General features: G+C 37.0%; 1 protein-coding gene across 1 annotated transcript; it reads left to right on the forward strand.

Annotated features, from left to right (window-relative positions):
* The first annotated feature begins 5,676 nt into the window (after nt 1–5,676).
* LOC107831577 (G-type lectin S-receptor-like serine/threonine-protein kinase LECRK3) lies at nt 5,677–8,283 on the forward strand. Its single transcript, XM_016659361.2, has one exon. The coding sequence runs from the start codon at nt 5,832–5,834 to the stop codon at nt 8,163–8,165; it is 2,334 nt and encodes a 777-aa protein (XP_016514847.2). The 5' UTR covers nt 5,677–5,831; the 3' UTR covers nt 8,166–8,283.
* Nucleotides 8,284–22,074: the final 13,791 nt, after the last annotated feature.

Here is a 22,074-nt window from a genome sequence, read left to right on the forward strand (position 1 = left end):
CAAATAGCTAAAAGCTCCACACAATGTGTACGACATCCAAAAACAATCAATAGAGATAGAAATTACTTAACATAAAACAAAGCCTTCATTAAATTCAAATTTTCAATAATTATATAAATACCTCTTCTTAAGCTCATTTATTTAATTATTTGGAGAGGAAAAATCCATAATGTAATTAAATTCCAATAATTATCAAACCAACAAACTCACGGAATTACATAAATAATCAAGTAACAATCAAATCAAATTGTCAAATAATAACAGATTCAACAATAACAAGGATTTAGGCATGACAAATAGATGATTAAATATATACCAACAATTATCTAATTTATCACACAATATGCTCAAGACTTTAACTCAGTAAAATTTACACATACAAGCCGAGTACGTACTCGTCACCTCGCGTACACGGCTTTTCACATTTCACAAATGGCTCATAAGACTCGATGCCTAAGAGGTAATTCCCCCACTCGAGGTTAAGCAAGACACTTACCTTTTTGAAGTTATGCCGATATTCCAAAGTCTCCTTCTTGCTTGAATTGACCTCCGGACCGCTCCAATCTATTCAAATTAATTGCATAACTTCATTAAAATTCATTGGAAATAATTTCAAATAATAATATGTAAACTTAAAATTTTATTCCAAAAAGTCAACGCGGGGCTCGCCTCTCGGAACCCGACATAATATTTATGAAATCCGAACACTCATTCCGATACGAGTTCAACCATACCAATTTTATTGAATTCCAATAACAACTCGACCTCCAAATCTTAAATTTTCGTTTTTGGAAGATTTTAAAAAATCTTGATTTCCACCATTTAAATCCGAATTAAATGATGCATATAATCATGGATTCATGAAATATAAATACTTTAGGATATAGAACACTTACCCAAGTCAAAGTTGTGAAGAACTCCTCCAAAATCGCCCAAAGATCGAGCTCCAAAATCTAAATCGAAAATGACAAAATGACTGATTTTTGGTCCTTATCAATCTATCCAGTTTCGCACCTGCGGTTACTATTCACGCACATGCGGTACTGTTCACGTACCTGCGGTACTGTTCACGCACCTGCGGTACTGTTCACGCACATGCGAAAAAACAGCAGCTGCCCAGAAATTCCAGCAGCTTTTCTTCAAGTCTGAATTGATCCGTTAACCTTCCGAAATCCACCCGAGGCCCTCGGAACCTCAACCAAATATACCAACACGTCCCAAAATACAATACGAACTTAGTCGAGTTTTCAAAGCACGTCAAACAACGCCGAAATTATGAATCGTGCATCGAATCGAATTATAAGTTTTCAAATCTTCCATCTTCTATATTTTGCGCCGAAACGTATCAAATCAATCCGAAATGACTTCAAAGTTTGCACACAAGTCATACTTGACTTAATGGAGCTATTCCCATTTCTGAAATCGAAATCCGACCTCGTTATCTAAAATTCACCCTTTGGTCGGACATTTCCAAAATCTTATATTTTCCAACTTTCGCCAAAATGTGTCAAATTGTCCTACGGACTTCAAAATCCAAATCAGAACATATCCCTAAGTTCGAAATCATCATACAAAACTATTGCCATCCTCGAAATTCTATTCCGGGGTCGTTTGCTCAAAAGTCAATTCTCCGGTCAACTCTTTCCATTTAAACTTTTAAATAAGAATTGCTCTTTTAATTAAATTCCGAATCTTCAGTAAATCAATCTCGACGACACCCGCGGATCATAATATATATTGCGAAACTGTTCGAGACCTTAAGCCACTGAACGATACATTAATTTTTAAAACGACAAATCGGATCGTTACAAATAATGTCAACTTGTCAATCATATAGCTGATCTCAATTTATTTCGATCTCATGCGTAGTTGTTATTGTACTAGTATAATTGAACTAGCGCGCAAACCAGCAAAAGCAAATGGACGAAGAGTACTCTACTATCATTATTAGAAACTAAATACAGAAAAAGGAAATAAAAGACCAAGTCAATAAAAAAAAAAAACGTATGGTTAAGGAAATCATATACATGCAACGCGTGCAAAAGACTTGACAAGTCAACACATACTTTTCTCTCAAGCTGGAAAATTTCCAATTAAAAAAGGTATGGCCTCTAAACAAATGTACTGAGGTGCATCAAAATACAAATGTTAATTATGGTTTAAGACTAATTTCCAAGCAATTTTCATTGAGCTTACCGGGAACAAGGGTTTTGGCCCCTCAAATTTTGGAATGACTTTAACTTGAAAATGTCGTCAAAGCAAGGAACAACTTCGCCAATAAAATTCCTTACCCCCCCCCCCCCCAAATTTTTTTTTAATAAAGATGGTGTCTGGTCATCTCACATGCTACCCGAATAATTCCTGCGGGTATATAACTAGGGTTGAAGGTTGACATATAGCCGTGAGTTTCTCATGAGATTACTAGTATGTACTAGTACTATTCTTGTATTTTTTTTATTTCTGATTCTTTATTATTATATGTTGTGCCATTCGCTTCCATTACCTGATTATACTGTTGTTACTATTGTTTGTTGCTTTATTCTCATTATTTTTTGAACCGAAAGTCTATCGAAAATAACCTATCTACCTTTATAAGACAAGGATAAAAATAACACTACCCTGATCAGACTTCACCTCTGGAATTACACTAAAATTTTTGTTGTCCTAAAGACTTGTGCAAAAGCTGGATGTTACATTCAATGCACCTTTCAAAAATTGCACCTTATATTCTTGGTGGTAAAGTTAGATACCATTTTGCTCTCAATTCACGTTTAACTTCTGTTTTTGTGTGTAGAATAAGAATATTCTGCAATATATAGAGTTAGTAGATGAAGGAATAACTAGAGTTCTATTGCTACTCTTCCTTGATGGAAGAGTTCTACTTGATCTCAACCTCTAACTACTCCCTTATCTTGGATAGTGTTCTCTTTGATTAAGGTGTCCTTCTCCTTATCAATTATGCAACCATTTTCGATCAGGAGATATTAATTAGACCAATTTAAGCTTATCTCCTTCACGTGAATCTCACATGCTCGAATCTGCCCGTGTCTATACACACAAGGGATGTACCTGGTTCTTGCCTGAGCTTCCTTTGTCAATCTTCAAAACTAACATTCACTTAGGCCAACAAAAATATAAAAAACAAGTCATGTGTTAGTTACAAGGACCTAATGAATAATGAGATCACCAAAAAACGACTAAGTACATTATTATAACTGCACTCGACGAGGTTTCATATCTTGAAATGTTTTAATAATAGCATCATTAAAAATACTATCAAACATATTTTTTCTACATTAGGCACCAAACAACTGCTAAAGAACTCATCATTCATTCGACTTCGTAAGTTATTCTTGATAAATTTCATCACCGAAAAAGCTCTTTCAACGGATGCAGTAGCAACGGGCAGAAGCAAAGCAAGTTTCACTAAGCGAAATACAAGAGGATAATTTGAATGCTTCTTTGTCTGAACTAATATTTTTGAAAGATCACAAAGCACAGGTAGGTCGGAGAATCTTTCATCAACATCACGAACATCAATAATATAACTTGCAAGTTGATAAAGAATTTGTTTGAAATGGTGTCTTCCTTTTTCTGTTTCTTTCTTCACGGAGGAAGTATGAATATGAAAGGTTTGTGTAGTAATTAAATACTAAGACGTTTAAGGTATTGTTTTTCTTTTTACAATATGAAACACAAAAGGAGTAGAGTAGTAATAATTGAGACATTTATTCCTACAATAAATCTTATACAATAAGGAATATAAATGGTGAAGAAGTAATAACTAAGACATTTATTCTTACAATAAGATATAAATAAACTAACAAAAACTAGGAAAAAAACCAAAACTGATAAGAATATAGAGAAGATCAAAAGGGTGTAAAAGCTGACAATATGAGGGGGTATTACGCTTGTTTTTTGTCAATTTAATTTTCTTAATTATTTGTATTAGAATGTGTATTTACATTTTTAAACAACAATATTTTTAAAGTAATATTTAATTAAAGGGCAAAATAGTCGCTTTATTTTTAATGGGTAAAATTGTAAATCAACTTTTGACTTGGGGTGTTCTTCCTTTTAGTATAGTATATGATGATTCCTGATTCTTTATTTTTAATGTGTATTATATTATTGTTACTATTGTTTGTTGCTTTATTCTCTCCGTTCTTTGAGCCGAAGATATATCGCAAATAATTTATTTACCTTTATAAAGTATGGGTAACCCTCTCACTAATGTAATTAAACTGAAATTATTTTTGTTGTCTTAAAGATTTGTGCAAAAGCTGGATGTAACATTCAATGCACCTTTCAAAACTTGCACTTTATATTCTTGGTGGTCCCAGTTAGATACACCTTAGTTGACAGGTCTCAATGAGGACAACAACATTGGTAGACTTAACTAATGAACTACCTTGACTTGGTCTAAAGTAGCTCACGTCTTCATTTTGAATAAAGATTTCACATTTATAAGACTTCAGAAGTCTTCACCACAAATAGACTAGATAACTTAATTTGAAAATAAAAACTGCTCCAAAGACCAAAGTTACATATGTAGAAGAATGCTTATGAGTTTTAACAATGGAGTAACTCTGTCCATCTCAAACCAAAATTTTGTTTTTTTTTCCTTAGACTTGACTTTTCTTCCTTTTTTGGGAAAAAAGAACTTAACTTACCCATTCAGAAAAATATGATGCAATACTCAGAAATGTTGGGAAAATGCAACTTTCCAATCTCTAGATTCACATTTTACCTTAACCATTCAGAAATGGTAGACAGATTTAGAAACAAAGGAGTCAAGGTGTTGAACATCATAAAAGATGCAGCAATATAAACAACTGAAGTAACAAGTTCTGAAACTCAGTATAAGGAATCCACCTACCCAAAATTCACACTTAAATACACATTTGTCTTCAACCACAAGCATGATAAGGAATGAATCGAGTTAATCTAAATCTTTTTAGATGACCCGACACTATTACTGTTAGGGTATACATGGGTCAGGTTGATTCGGATTTTTTAATAAAAATTCTAATGGAAATTTTATCTCCTCTAGTAAAAGTATACACCCTATTTATTATAAACCAAAATCATTTTAAAATATTATTTTTTATAGCTACATTTTATATTTCATAGCAAAATAAGTATTTATGGTATATACTACCATTGAGGCATAAAATACGCTATTTATGTTTTCCTTCTCTCTTAGACAGCTAGACATATATATTTTTAATGTGATTGTTGTTACTGTATTCATGAATACATGACGCGAATACATGTAAATATATGCGCGTATAACTGGACTGCCATAATTTTATGCGCTTTTTACTGCTGTATTCATGCGTAAATACATGAAAATACATGCACATATAATTGAGCATGTGTTTTTAGTGAGCTTATCGTGAACAGGGATTCTGGCCCTCAAATATGTCACTAACAAAATGACTTTAGCTTGCCAATCCTGTAGAAGCACAAGGTACAGCCAGGCCCTACAAATACAACAATTTAAAAGCATTATTGCTTGACTAAAGACTTGTAAAAAATTTCACCTAACATTCGCCGATTCAAGACATTGACAGGACTCAATAAGGACAATGTCATTTATAGACTTATATACGCGGTATTTCCTCAGAATCGACGGGACTCAATAATTTCCAAGTATCCTATTTTACTTTTCTTTTAACTAGTTAGTGAACAGCTTTCTTAATTGGCAAACATTGACTTGACCTAGAATAGCTGAAATCTTTGGATTCTTCCAAGTATAAACCGAATATAATAGCAATGCAATTTTGTGATAAATCAGAGGAAAAGAAAGAGAAGAAAAGCTAAAATCTATGGCTGTTTTGCTATGGTTATTATTCCTATCTGCATTTCATGTAGTAGCACTAGCACAACAAAGAAACTTCAATATAACTCCTGGTTCTTCTCTAACACCTACGGCCAATTCGTCATGGTTTTCACTCTCAAGGCGCTTTGCCTTTGGGTTTTATGAGCAAACTAATGGCTACGCTGTTGGAATCTCCATCAGCAGCATGCCAAACAAGACAGCAGTGTGGACAGCAAACAGAAACAGTCCTGCTGTCCCAAGCAGCGCTGTCTTGCTCTTAACTAGTGATGGAAGGCTCATTGTACAAGTAGGACAAGGCCAAGAAATCTCTGTCATAAATCCCTCTCAAGCCATTGCTTCAGCTTCCATGCTGGACACGGGCAACTTTGTGCTCTACAATTCTAATCACAATGTCATATGGCAAAGTTTTGACAACCCGACAAACACCATTTTACCTGGTCAGCATCTCTCTGCTGGACAAGAGCTGTTCTCGAGTGCCTCGGAAAAAGATGATTCACGTGGGATTTTCCGTCTCAAAATGCAAAGCGATGGGAACCTCGTTCAGTACCCTGTCCAGACACCAGACAGTGCCCCATATTCTTACTTCTCAACAGGCACCAATGGAGTAGGGAATAATGTTACACTGAATCTTGGCGATGATAGCCTCCTCTACTTACTAAATTCAACTCTCAGTCTCAGAAATCTAACAAAGGGAGGCTATCCTAGAGAACGGACCATCTATTTGATGAAAATTGATGTTGACGGTATTCTTCGAGTTTATTCACATTCTCTGAGCCAACAAAACAGCTCTGCAATATGGTCATCAACAGATGATAGATGTGTTCCAAAAGGCCTTTGTGGGCTTAATGGTTTTTGTATCAATATAGATGATCAAGTTAACTGTGCGTGTCTTCCAGGATTTGATTTTGTAAGGCCAGGCAATTGGAGCGCAGGCTGTGAAAGAAATTTCACTGCAGAAACCTGTCGGTTAAAGGAGAAGACTTCTAAATACTATGCGATGAGAACAGTTGAGAACACAAGATGGGAAGATATCTCTTATGCTACCTTGGTCACAACAACAAAAGAAGATTGTGTACAAGCCTGTTTACAGGATTGTAATTGTGAGGCTGCTCTATTCAAAGATAGAGAGTGTAGAAAGCAGAGGCTGCCACTGAGATATGGAAGAAGAGACATGAGTGATTCTAATCTAGCATTGGTCAAGGTGGGCATTAACGAGTTTGCAGAAGAAGGGTTGTTTAACCAGATTGAAGAAACAAAAGGAGAAAAGCTAAGGATGGACATCCTAATTGCCGGCATTACATTGGCTGCTTTTGCTTTCTTGGTGTTGGGCATCTCCGGATTCCTCATTCACAGGAATCATATCTGGACTTACAGGAAAATCCAGGAGAGTAGAAGTGTTCATTTATGTGAAGATGTTGGTCCACGAGCATTTTCATATGCCGAACTAGAGCAGGCAACCAGTGGTTTCACAGAAGAGTTAGGAAGAGGAGCATTTGGGACAGTATTTAAAGGGATTTTGGCAGAAGACCAGAAAGTGGTAGCTGTTAAGAGACTAGACAAGGAATTGGTAGAAGGGGAAAAAGAGTTCCAAACTGAAATGAAAATCATTGGAAGAACACATCATCGAAATCTAGTCCGCCTCCTTGGTTACTGCTTAGATGGATCAAGAAGGCTTCTGGTGTATGAGTACATGAGCAATGGTTCACTCTCAGACATACTTTTCACACCAGAAAAACAGCCCACGTGGGAGGAAAGGTGTGGCATTGCTAGAGATATTGCAAGGGGCCTCCTATATTTGCATGATGAGTGTGACACACAAATTATCCATTGTGATATAAAACCTCAGAACATACTCATGGATGATAATTTTTGTGCTAAAATATCTGACTTTGGAATGGCCAAGCTCTTAAAGAAAGATCAAACAAGAACCTACACAGGGGTAAGAGGTACCAGAGGCTATGTCGCACCAGAATGGCACCGAAAACTGCCAGTGACAGTGAAAGCAGATGTTTACAGTTTTGGTGTCGTTCTATTGGAATTGATCTGTCGACGGAAGTGTGTAGATTGGAGCCTTGCTGAAGATGAATCGATTCTTGAGTATTGGGTTTACAGTTGCTTTGAGGCAGGAGAGCTAGGAAAACTGGTCGGGGAGGAGGAGGTTGAGAGAAGACAATTCGAGAGAATGGTGAAAATAAGCATCTGGTGCATTCAAGACGAACCGTCACTTCGCCCTTCAATGAAGAAAATTCTACTGATGCTAGAAGGGACAGTAGACATTCCTGTGCCTCCTAGCCCTACTTCTTTTCTAAGTACCATATAGTTTTAAATTTTCCTCTCTCACTTTTTAGTTTTTGAACTTACCATAGAGTGAAGAGCACTTCATCATCTGTACTTAAGCTAAATACAGAAAAGTTCTATAAAGTTCTCTAAATTAAAAATAATTCTATCATGTTTTTGAATAGTAGCACCACATTGACTTGAAACACGGTCAAAGGATAAAGAAGGTATTCTATAATGAATGTGGTATACTAAGGAGAGTAACTTTGGCACATCAAGAATATTGGCTTGCACTAAGTTTTTGCCCCTAACTATGCTACAAAACTCGAGGGTTGAACTTAAGATTTTTAAGTTTTTCAAGTAGTCACAGCAGCGTAAGATCAATTCCTTGATGAAAGGTACGTAGTTTTCGTATAAGATTGAAAATAACTCAATTCCTTGATGAAAGGTACGTAGTTTTCGTATAAGATTGAAAATAACTGTATCATCAAAGGTGAGCATCCGAAATTCTACGCTTCTAAGATTCTGGCAAGTACCAATATCCAATGAAGGGCGCAGAAGTATCTCAACAGTAGATGAATATTCGAAAGATAATAATTTTGGTGTATCAGATTTAAAAATCTTGATTGACTAAGTGTAAATTTAGTCGACTAGACTTTGCACAGTGCGTAATTTCAGTATGAATGAACTAAATGAATAGAAAGGTAAAGAAGGCACAACAGTTTTTTTACTGGTTCAATACATGTGTGGTACCTACGTCCAGTTCCCTTGGGTCACAAGAGCTCTCTTAGATCTTTGATATATGATTACAGTAGTGATGATTTTAGTACGTTCACCATCAACGATGTACATCAACAGTGATTTTTGTAATGTTGACACAACTCTCTTTTTGTGTTCTAACTCTTCCTATCGTTTGTGACACTTGTAGACTCAAAAATACAGTGTTTGTACTAAGAACTAGAAAAGCTTAGAAACAGATTGTGTAGTTGCGTAAATCATCTTCTTGATTTTGCTGGACTTCTTATAGAAGAGTTTGAATAGCCGTTGCAGATTGATCTTTAATTGAGGCATAGAATCCTCTAAGAGATTTAACCCAAGGGGTGTCTCCGAATCCTACACATGTGATGGGCTGAATTTGTTTACGTCCTTCCCCTTTCATATCCATATTTCAGGGAGTGATTTGTGACTTTGATTTGGTTGATCAATCTTCAGTATCTTCAGATTCTAATTTAGTCCTTGAAGTATGGCCTAATATTCTTTAGCAACTGCACTTGATATGTTTCCTTCTTGAGAGAGCCTCGATGTCCTTTGATTGAAACTTTAGCGCTTGGACTTGATTTTGTTTCCTTTTTTATGGCTTGTACTTCCTTTGATTTAGCATCGTTCATGTTGCCTTTGATTTTATTTCCTTTCTGATGTCCTTACCAGAAGGATTTCCTTTGAAGTATTGCTACTTCCTAATTTCCTGCCATCAAATGGATACAATTAGATTTGCACTATTGTCATCATTGAAACTTAGGTGTAACAATCTCCCCTTTTTTTATGATGGCAATCAAAAGTGAGTAAATAGAGTATACTTCCCTTTCATAGCTTAAGATGCCTGCTCCCCATGAGTTGTTACTTAGATTCACTCATCACTGCTCCCCCTGAGTTGTTGCTCTGGTTTACTCATCAGGTTTCTCTCCCTTTGATATCAATCAAAAAGAAAAAACACAAGTGCAGATAGAACATACAAAATGAAGATGATAATATACAGATAATAGACAGAGTAGTTAGGGTAGCAGCGGTTATGCCTTCAGCAGAGGCACAGGGTGATGGTACTTACAGACCAATGCAAAAATAAGTCACAAAATAAAAGCAACCAAAAAATTATTTTTAACACACACACACTGCCTTAGTTTCTCCCTAGAAAGTACTTCAGGGTATTGATTACTTAGGTACAGAAAGAATCATAGAAGGTTTCAACTTCTTTGGTGATTTTGTCCACCTTTTCTGTTATGGAGTTGAATGCCCTGATTCCTTGCCTCCTCATGGCTCCCATGTCCATCCTGATCTTGGCCACATTTGTACCTGTTTCTTTATTGACTTCCCTGATTTTGTCCACATGTTCTTTCATTGCAATGAGCAGGATTTTTAACCCATCTAGATTTTGCTAAATCTGCTGTAGGTTGTTAGTGGTAATGTGTTTGGGTGTAGCCCATCATAGCAAAGGCTGTCTTATCATAGGTACTGGTAATGTGTTTGGGCGAGAAAGGTGCCAAATCAACCTTCATGACTTCAAGAATATGTGAAATGAGTAAACCATATGGTAGACAAACACCAAAAGAGGATATATCCCTGATACTTTCAAGCATATACTGACGAATCCACACAAACCAGTCAAGCCTTTTATTGTTCACAAGACAGTAAAGAACAAAAATATCTCTAGTATTCAAAGTGCCGAGGGACCCAGTTCTAGGAAGTAAAGTGGTGGCTATCATGTGGGCTAAAACCCGGTGTTCAAACTTGAGATTTTTAGGACCAATGTCAGGAGGATTATTAGACAGAAAATCTTTTGCCTCTTATACGGATACTTTAAAATCTTTTGGCCAGGAGTTTTGCACAAAAATATCATAACCATGAAACTTAGCAGAAAATATCTTCTCAAATTGATAGGTATTAAGAACAATCTGAGTCCCTAAAACCATGGACTCCAAGTCATCTTTGTCATTAACAAACAGATTGGCATAAAATATTCTCACAAGCTCTTCATATACAGAATTTCCAATAGTATCAAACAGAGGAGAAATAGTATCACAGTGCAAATTTTTCATAAGACATAGACTTACAGAGCGTCCATAAGCCATAGATTTGGACTTATAAGACTCAATCCTTGATTTCTCACTTGGTCCATAGAAGTTTAGTTTGTCCACTGGCCCAAATTCTGTGCTTTTCACTTTCCCTTTCTTGCATGCAGGCTTTTTGGGGGTTTCCTCCATAGGCCTTTTTCCTGATTTTTTTGGCTAATAGGTAGGTCCTTCGATGATTCACTACTTTCATTTTTGGTTTTGAGAAAGTCTGAGCCGAGGGACAATTCCATGTCTACAGTTTCTTCAGGGTTGTGGGTTTTCTGAAATCGTCTACTTCGTCTTGTGGCAGTAGAAGATAAGAGGTTTTTTTTTTGCCATGGTAAGGGAATTTTGTGAGAAGAGATGAAGAATGAGAAGGAGAAAGGGGTACTTATCTAGTCTTTTGGAAGGTTGAAGGGTTGCATCGGTTAAGGGAAAAGCTAGGTTCAGAAGGAAGTGACACTTCTGACGAGTTGCTTCGGTGACACCAATGGAAATGTAATAATTACACTCACATCAAAATTAATACACTCATCAATTAAGCAAACTTAAGTAAGAAAGTAAAATATTTTATATAGATACGAAAGATTTTTTACAAAATAGGCATAATGCCAATAGTTTTATGCAGTAAATGAAATCTTTCTTCCAAAAGAGGTTTTGTAAAAATATCAACAAGTTGAGACTCAGTACTAATGAATTCTAATACAATATCACCTTTTGCAATATGATCAGGGATAAAATGATGCTTGATTTCTATATGCTTTGCCCTAGAGTGATGCACAGAATTTTTGACAAACATATAACACTAGTATTATCACAGAATATAGGAGTAAAGGTAAGAGATAAATTATAATCGATAAGTTGATGCATGATCCAAAGGACTTGCGTACAACAGATTCCAACAGCTAAATATTATACTTCACTAGTTGACAAGGCAATACAATTTTATTTCTTGCTATGCCAGGAAATTAGTGTATTTCCCAACAATTGCCATGTACCACTAGTACTTATCTTGTCAATCCTATCACCTGAAAAATTTGCATCTGAAAAACCTTTTAAAATAAAATTGTTAGAGTGAGCATACCATAATCCTAATTTAGTGGTCCCAATAAGATATCTAATAATGCGTTTAACTGCAGTAAGATGTGATTCTTTTGGAGCCGACTGAAACCTTGCACATTTACAAATACTGAACATTATATATGGTCGACTAGCAATGAGATATAATAAAGATCCAATCATTCCTCTATACATTGTTCATCCACACTTTTTACATTATTTTCTTCTTCAAGCGCAGTTGTTGGACTCATTGGAGTTCCAATGGAATTTGTATTCTCCATACCAAACTTCTTTATAAGCTCCTTGGTGTACTTGGTTTGGCTGATAAAGATCCCTTTGGGAGATTGTTTGATTTGTAGTCCAAGAAAGAAAGTTAGATCTCCCATCATGCTCATTTTGAATTCTCCTTTCATAGTGTGAGCGAATTCTTCACATAGTACAGAGTTAGGGCTTCCAAAAATAATATCGTCAATACAAATTTGAGTAATAAGATTACCTGAGTTTGAGTGCTTAATAAACATGGTTGTGTCGATATTACCTCGTTTAAAACCTTGATTTAGAAGGAAAGAACTTAATTTTTCATACCAGCCTCGGGGGCTTGCTTGAGTCCATATAGAGCTTTAGACAGCTTGAATACATGATTTGGGAAGTTGTCACTTACAAAACCAGGAGGTTGCTTCACGTATACTTCTTCAGAGATGTATCTATTTAGAAAGGCACTTTTTACATCCATTTGAAATAGTTTGAATCTTTTATGAGAAGCAAAAGCAAGTAGTATTCGAATAGACTCCAATCTTGCTACAGGTGCAAATGTTTTATCGTAGTCGATTTTCTCTTGCTGAGAGTAACCTTGAGCAACTAACCATGTTTTGTTATGAACCACTTGACCAGATTTATTCAACTTATTTCTGAAGACCCATTTAGTTCCTACAATGGAAGCATTTGATGGTTTTGGAACCAAATCCCACACTTTATTTCTTCCAAATTGATCAAGTTCATCTTTCATAGCTTTGATCCAAGAGTCGTCTTTGAGGGCTTCTTCCACCTTCTTTGGCTCAAGTTGTGATATTAAGTCTATGTTAAAGTTGAGCTTCTGAGATCTTCTAGTAGTGATACCCTACCATGGATTTTCAATGATGAATTTGTGTGGGTATCCAGGTTCACTTTTCCATTCATTTGGTACATTTGTGATTGCCTCCTTTTCCTCAGTGGTTGATTGCTTTGCAGAAGAAGATTCCTGGATTTTAATGTGCTCCTCAGTTGACTGATTCTGCTGACTGGTCAACTCATCTTGACTGTCTTTTCCTGCAACAACATACTTTGGGACAATAAAAATTTCCTCATCTTTAGGAAGTTTTTCTTTCCTTGAGCGAGGGTTAGTATCCACTGAAACAACATGAATTGATTCTTCAATGCATAAAGTTCTTTTATTGTAAACTCTATATGCTCTACTTGAGGGAGAATATCCAAGAAATATACCTTCGTCACTTTTTGGATCAAACTTACCCAAATTGTCTTTACCATTATTGTGGATGAAACATTTGCATCCAAATGGGTGGAAGTAACTGATGTTGGGTTTCTTATCATTCCATAGCTCATATGGAGTCTTTTTAAGAATAGGTCAAATCAGACATCTGTTAATAATATGACATGTTGTGCTTACAGATTTTGCCCAGAAGTGGTGAGGTAGAGAGTTTTCCACAATCATCGTTCTTGCCATGTCCTGCAAAGTTCTATTTTTACGTTCTACTTGTGAGAGATTCATTGATCATTGCAGAAGTTTTCAAATGCTATGCTCTCAAATTTTCCTCCATGGTCACTGCTGATAATGGAAATGTAGTATACCTTTTCACGTTGAACCTTCTTACAGAAGACTTCAAAGTTCCTTAGAGCTTTATCTTTATGACTCATTAAATAACCCAGGTTAAACGCGAAAAATCATCTACCAAGACTAGAAGTTCTAGTTGGACCAAACAAATCCATATGCAAGAGTTGAAGAGGTTTAGTAGTAGAAATAATGTTTTTGATTTTAAAAGATGAACGAGTTTGTTTTCCTAATTGACATGCATCACAAATATGATTTTTTGAAAAGTCTAGTTTTGGAAGACCAATGACAAAATCGTGTTTGGAAAGTTTTTGAATAGTATGCATGCTAGCATGGCCAAGCTTTCTATGCCATACAAAGGATCATCAATCATAGATGCTAGACAAATTTGATTATCAAGACTATCTACATTACTTATAGTATAGACATTCATGTCTCTATTACCAAAAAGAATAACTTTACCTGATTCGTCTTCAATAAACCAACCATGTTTCTTTAAACGAACCTCATAGTCATTGTCACATAGTTGACTGATACTAAGAAGAATGTAACCAAGTTTATCAACCAGGTATACTTCGTCTACATCACATGTTGAGCTGAGAGGAACCTTTCCAACTCCAAATTACATTTTCTTTTGATTTATCTCCAAAGGTAACTGCTCATCCATCTAGTTTGGTGACTGTTTTGAATAATTGTTTGTCACAAGTCATATGTCTGGAACACGTGCTGTCAAGATACCATTTTCCTTTTCGATTCTTCTTGCGGTGTTCCTACAAAAAAAATTACTTGTTTTTAGGTACCCAAACCTACTTAGTTCCCAAATGGTTAGAGCTCTGAGTATTAGCTTGACTAGAAGATTTAGGTCACCAGACCCATCTCCTATTGTTCTTGAACATACAATGATTAGAAGTGTGGCCAAGTTTTTTGCAATAAAAGCAAGAAGGATTATTGGGATTTTCAGAGTGTATTTCTGCTCTGATTCCATTCCTGCATTGGTTAGTATTGTGACCATTTTTTCCACAATAAGAGCATGCAGTAGGATTTCTAGCTCTAATCAAAGATGTATAAGGAGCAGTCTGATTTGATTTAACAGAACTGTGACTGGTGGATTTTTGCTATCCATTCAGTTGAAGTTGAATTTCATTAACTTCATCTTGAAGCATATCTCGCTCAATTTCATAGACTTCCAACTTCAAATCCCAGTCCTTATTTTCTCTTTTGATTTTTCTGAGTTCATTTAGAACTCTCTTAATATCTGCAAGAGCAATATCAACAAATTCTTGGAGTTCATAACAACTAAGAGATGTAGGAAGACGTACCTCACTAGTTCCTTCGTCTGCCAGAAGACCAAGTTCGCCCGAGTCCTCTTCCTCACCTGTTCCTTCATCTGCCATGAGTGCAAGTTCTCCTAAGTCCTTATTGATTTTTTCTTTTATGTCCATGAAACACATATTTGTAATTTCTTCATGGTCAGATTCTTCTTCATCACTTTAAGCTCCAAAAGACTTCTTCTTTTGAAAGTTCCTGCTGAGTTTCTTCTTCAGTTCAGGGCATTCAGCTTGAATATGTCTGTGTTTTACACATCCATAGCATCTTCCATCATTTTTATCATTATCATTATTCTTCCTTCCTTTTCTGAAGTTTGATTTACCTCTCCTATAATTTCTATTTTTCCTCATCATACTTGTTACAAGTTGAGAAAGCATAGCTATGTTTTCATCCTGTTCTCCTCCTTCCTCTTCCTCTTAATTTTCTAGTTCAACCACAGTTGCTTTGAATGCAACTATCTTCTTTTTTTCTTTTTGAATTTGACTGTCTAAGTGAGTTTTCTCAAAAGAAATTAGATCACCTCTAAGTTCATCATAAGACATCTTGTCAAGATCCTGACATTCTAGAGCAATAACTTTGGGTTGCCAAATCGTGGAAAGACTTCTTAGAATTTTTCTTACTTGTTCTCCATTTCTGATTGGTCTACCAAATGACTTTAAATCTCCAAAGATTTTGCTGAACCTAGAGAACATTTCCTCTACCGATTCTCCATCCTTTATTTGAAATAGGTCATAGTCTCGAACTAGAATATTGATCATTATTTCGTTCACTTTGTTGGTTTCTTCATACGTGACATCTAATTTATCCCACATTTCCTTTGCAGTTTCACAGCCTGATATCTTTTCATATTCTTCTTCACTAATAGCATTGTACATCAGATTTTTTACTTTAGCATTCACTGTTATGATGGCTGATTGTTCTTCAGTGTAGTCATCTAAGTCAAGCGGATCAATTGATACTATGACTTGACCATTTTTATCTTTCTTTGGCGGAGTTGAAAGATTTTCCTTTTTGATCACGTGCCAAACTTTAATATCATATAACATAGTGTATGTTTCCATACAAACTTTCCAGTGAAAGTGTTGTCCATTGAAATACGGGTGTGATGACCCAAAATGTCATCTTTAAATTTGATAATTAATTATGTATTCTAAGACCTCGAAAAATACTATTTATCATTCCTCGAATTGCGTGCACAGTCCGTAAAATTATCCAGAAAGTTTTTATGTGAAAAATGGATTAAAATATGAAATAGAGCCTTAAAACTCAACTGAATTGACTTTGGTCAGTATTTTGAGCATACGAAACCGGATCAGTGTTTTGACAGTTTCGGTACGTCCGTATCATGATTTGGGACTTGGGCATATTATCGGAATTTAATTTGGAGGTCCCTAGCTCAAGTTATGACCATTTAACGAAAACTAGTAATTTAAAGGCTAAAGATTTTCAAGTTTGACCACGAGGTTGACTTTTTGATATCGGAACCGGAATCTGATTATTGAAATTTGACTAGCTCCGTTATGTCATTTAGGACTTGTGTGCCAAATTTGAAGTCAATCCGTATTCATTTAATATGTTTTGGCACGAGATTTGCAAATTTAAAAGTTTAAAACTCAAAGTTCGAATCGGGGTGTGAATTATAATTCCAGCGTTGTTTGACATGATTTTAGACCCCGAATAAGTCCGTATTATGTTACGGGACTTGTTGGTATATTCGTACGGGGTCTCGAATACCCCGAGTGTGATTCGAATCAAAATCAGAACAAGAATTGGACTTAAGCAAAATTCTAAAATTTGGCCTTCTGGTGTAATCGCACATGCGGATTTTTGACTGCATGTGCGAGCTCGCAGAAGCGAGCCTTCCATCGCAGAAGCGGCCTGGGCAAGCTGGGCAAAAGTCTGCAGGTGCAAAAACTTGAACGCACCCATGCGTCCACAGAAGCGGACTCTACGATCGGAGAAGCGGAAGGCAGCGCAGCGCAGGCGCACATTGTTTCCTCCGCAGATGCGCAGGTGCACATTTTTCCTTATCCTATATTTATTATATTTCAAAATTTCATACTCATTTATATCATGAATCCGTGAATTTATGGAATAAAAATTAATTTTTTATAAAATCTTCCAAACACAAAAATTTAAGATTTGAAGGTCCATTTGACATCGGAATTGGATAATTATTGTATGGTTGGATTCGTCTCGGAATGGGTGTTCAGATTTCATAAGTTTTTTTGAGATTTGATACATGGGTCCCACTGTCGAATATTTATATGAATTTCATATTTTTATTCGGAAAATTAGTAAATTCATATGGAATTAATTCCTATGATTCGTATTGAGTATATCGAATTGTTTGTGAATAAGTTTGAAGCTTTTGGAGACAAATTTAAAAGGAAAAGTTGTGGTCGAGTAATTGATTGGAATTTGCAAAGCGAGGTAAGTGTCGTGGTTAACCTTGACTTGAGGGGATAGAACCCTTAAACTATTTGTTATGTGAAATGCATGTGAACGATGTATAGGCGAGGTGACGAGTATCTATACGTCGTCAAATTAATTGTTTGCATGTTTAGTTGAAAAATCATAAATTGTTTTAATCATGAATTAATTGTTATAATAATTGTTTCTTTCCTATTCTTTGACAAATATTAATTCTTGAATTCCTTCAATAATTGTTACATGCTATTTGATTTATGTGTATTAATTGCTACTTGACATTTAGTATATTTAACATTAAACTGCCTATTTTCTCCTTGATTTCCTAAATAAATTGCTATTTGTCATTGTTTGTTTCATAATTAAATCATAATTATTGTATGCTTGCTGTCTTAAAAACGTTTTGTTAATTGTTACATTCATTCGGGTAATTTCTTCTATAAGCATTGGTAAATGAATATATTGGAGGAGCGGTTTGCACGCCGCAACATAGTTGATTGAAATGAATATATTGGAGGATCGGATTGCACGCCGCAACAGACTTATTAAAAGTCCATATTGGAGGATCGGGTTGCACGCCGCAACAGACTTAATAAAAGTCCAAATTGGAGGATCGGGTTGCAATTGGAGAATTGGGTTGCATGCCACAACAGACTTATTTAAAAGTCGATATATATATATATATATATATATATATATATATATATATATATATATATATATATATATATATATATATATGGGGATCGGGTTGCATGCTGCAACAGACTTGATTAAAATAAATATATTGGAGGAGCGGGTTGCACGCCGCAACAGAATTGAATATGAATATATTGTGAGAGCGGGTTGCACGCTGCAACGGAAATTGATGGAAATGATAATTGGTTATGACTGCTGAGTTGGCTTCAATTATTATAAATGAGTTACCTGATTTATTTTTATTATTTGTTGTTGTTACTAATATTGCGTACAGGTTAATGTAAGTGACCCGCCTTAGCCTCGTCACTACTTCGTCGAGGTTAGGCTCAGTACTTACCAGTACATGGGGTCGGTTGTACTGATACTCACTCTGCACTTCTTGTGCAGATTTCGGAGTTGGTCCCAGCGGGGTACCATAGACTTGCTCGGAATTCAGCTACCAAAGGAGACTTGAGGTATAACTGCACGGCGTCCGCAGTTCCGAAGTCCCCGTCTACTTTAGTTTAGTTGTGTGTTTATTTCCAGACAAATTTATTTTATTCAAACCCTTATTTGTATTATTCTAGAAGCTTGTGAATTTGTGACACCAATTCAGGGATGGTATTTAGACATCGTTATTTTTATGTAGTATTCACAATATTTCAGACCTTACTTCCGTATTTATTTCTTTGTTATTAATAAATTTAAAAATGGCTAATATTATTCTAACGTTGGCTTGCCTAGCAAGTGAAATGTTAGGCGCCATCACGGTTCGAAGTTGGGAATTTCGTGTCGTGACAATTGGTATCAAAGCACTAGGTTACATAAGTCTCACGAGTTACGAGCAAGCTTAGTAGAGTCTGAAGGATCGGTACAGAGATGTCTGTACTTATCTCTCAGAGGCTATGAAGTTTAGGAACAATATCACTTCTTTCTTATTCTGTCGTGCGGTTTTATTCTATCATCGATAATTGAACCATTCTACTCTTATTCTCTCACAGATGGTGAGAACACGTAATACCTCTACCGATGGACAGTGACTAGAACCCCCAGTGGCAACTATGGCTAGGGGTAGAGGTCAAGGCAGAGGCCGAGGTAGAGCTCAGTCCAGAGCTCGAGCAGCAACACCTACTGTAGAACCTCAGGTAGACCGTCAGGAGGAGGTTCCAGTTCAGAATGTACCAGCTGGACCAGTTCAGGTCCCGGAAGGATTCATAGCTAGTCTAGTGCTTCAGGACGCTCTAGTCCTTTTGGTGAGTCTTATGGAGGGCATGACCCAGAATGGTACGTTTCTAATGGAACCAGCCATTTCAAAGGCTAGGGGAGGAGCACAAACTCCCACTATTGCCACTCCGGAGCAGATAGCTCCCCAGAATCAGGCTCCAGTAGCCCCGCCAGTTGGGGTAGTTCAGCCAGTTGTTGCCGCACAGACCGGTGATAGGCCCGCCATGTGTTTTGAGGCCTTATTAAGACTGGATAAGTTTACTAAGCTCTTTCCTGTTCACTTCAGTGGTACACCTTCTGACGACCCACATGATTATCTTGAACGCTGCCATGAGGTGCTGCGGAACATGGGTATAGTTGAGACAAATGGGGTTGATTTTTCTGTATTTTAGATGACGGGTTTCACCAAGAGGTGGTGGAGAGATTATACATTGATCTGACCAGTTGGATCATCTACACTTACTTGGGAGTAGTTCTCTCAGCCATTTCTAGAGAAGGTCCTCCTTATCATACTAAAAGAGGTATTCCGCAAGCAATTTGAGCATCTACAGTAGGGTAGTATGAGTGTTACTCAGTATGAGTCCCGTTTTGTGGATTTGGCCCGTCATGCTCTCCTTTTACTACCTACTGAGGGAGAGAGAGTGAGGAGGCTTATTGAGGGACTCACTCACCCTATCAGGCTTCAGATGGCCAAGGAGACCAGAAGTGAGATTTATTTTCAGGCGACTGCTAATGTCGCGAGGAGGATCGAGATGGTTCTTGCACAAGAGGGAGGGCAGAGGTCTGATAAGAGGCCTCGTCTGGAGGCTGGGGTAATTTTGGTAGGGGCCATCGTCCCAGACCGTTTCATTCAACACTTCATGTATCTCACGGTGCTTCAGAGAGTCACGGTCCTATTATGCCTGACTATGGGTAGCCATCATTCAATGCACATTCAGCTTCTATCAGTGCACCGCCACTCCAGAGTTACTACAACAGTTATCCAGCCCATTTGGGTCATCTTCAGCTTCAGTAACAATGGCATCAGGATGGGTGTTATGAGTGTGGGAACATTGGTCACATTAGGAGGTATTGCCTTAGATTGGCGAGTAACAGATCTCGGAAGGATTCACGTGCCATCATACCGGCACTGGTTGCTTCACCGCCTGCTCAACCAACTAGAGGTAGGGGTCAGACAACTAGAGGTGGAGGTCAGGCCATTAGAGGTGGAGGTCAGGCCATTAGAGGTGGAGGTCAGACCATTAGATGTGGAGGCCAACCAGTTATACGCCGTCCCAGGGACATAATTAAGAGTGGTGGGGCTCAGCCCCGATTTTATGCTTTTCCAGCTAGGCTTGAGGCCGAGTCATCTGATGTTGTGATCACATGTATTATTCCAGTTTTCCATAGAGATGATTCAGTTCTATTTGATCCAGGATCTACTTATTCCTATGTGTCCTCCTATTTTGCTTCATATTTGGTTGTGCCTTGTGATTCTCTAAGTGCTTCTGTATGTGTATCTACACCGGTAGGAGACTCTGTTGTAGTATATCATGTCTATCTTTTGTGTGTGCTTACTATTGGTAATCTTAAGACTAGTGTGGATCTTCTACTTCTTGATATGGTAGATTTTGATGTCATCTTGGGTATGGATTGGATGTCCCCTTATCATGCTATATTGGATTGTCATGCCAAGACAGTGACCCTAGTAGTGTCGAGGTTAACTTGGTTAGAGTGGAAAGGAACTCCTGGTCATTCTGCCAACAGGGTTATTTATTAAATGAAAGCTCGTTGTGTGGTAGAGAAAGGGTGTCTAGCCTATTTAGCTTATATTCGCGATCCTAGTGCGGATATACCTTTTATGGACTCAGTATCAGTTGTTTGTGAATTTCCAAAAGTATTTCCTGCATATTTTCCAGGAATGCCAGCCGATAGAGATATTGACTTCTGTATTGATTTGGCTCCGGGCACTCAGCCCATTTCTATTCGACCATACCGTACGGCCCCGCCGGAGTTGAAAGAATTGAATGAGCAGTTACAAGACTTGCTTTATCAGGGATTCATTACACCCAGTGTCTCACCCTGGGGTGCACCGATATTATTTGAAAAGAAGAAAGATTGCCCTATACGGATATGTATAGATTATTGGCAGTTGAACAAGGCCATTATCAAAAACAAATATCCGTTTCCAAGAATTGATGACTTATTTGATCAACTTCAGGGTGCCAAGGTATTTTCGAAGATTGATTTGAGGTCTGGTTACTATCAGTTGAAGATTAGGACATCTGATGTCCCTAAAACAACTTTTCGGACTCGGTATAGGCATTACGAATTCCTAGTGATGTCATTTGGGTTGACAAATACCCCAGAAGCATTTATGGATTTGATGAATCGGGTGTTCAAGCCCTATTTGGATTCTTTTGTGGTTGTATTCATTAATGATATCTTGATTTACTCTAGCAGTCGAGAGGAACATGAGCAACATCTTCGGAATGTGCTTTATACTTTGAGGAATAATCAATTATATGCCAAATTTTCAAAATGTGAGTTTGGGTTAGACTCAGTTGCCTATTTGGGGCATGTTGTATCGGTAGAAGGCA

The sequence above is a fragment of the Nicotiana tabacum genome, chromosome 13 (assembly GCF_000715075.1).
Source record: "Nicotiana tabacum cultivar K326 chromosome 13, ASM71507v2, whole genome shotgun sequence".
Classification (NCBI taxonomy): domain Eukaryota; kingdom Viridiplantae; phylum Streptophyta; class Magnoliopsida; order Solanales; family Solanaceae; genus Nicotiana; species Nicotiana tabacum.

What these genes read in the sequence shown, in the direction of transcription:
- LOC107831577 (XM_016659361.2), top strand. Translation starts at nt 5,832, where the DNA reads ATGGCTGTTTTGCTATGGTTATTATTCCTATCTGCATTTCATGTAGTA.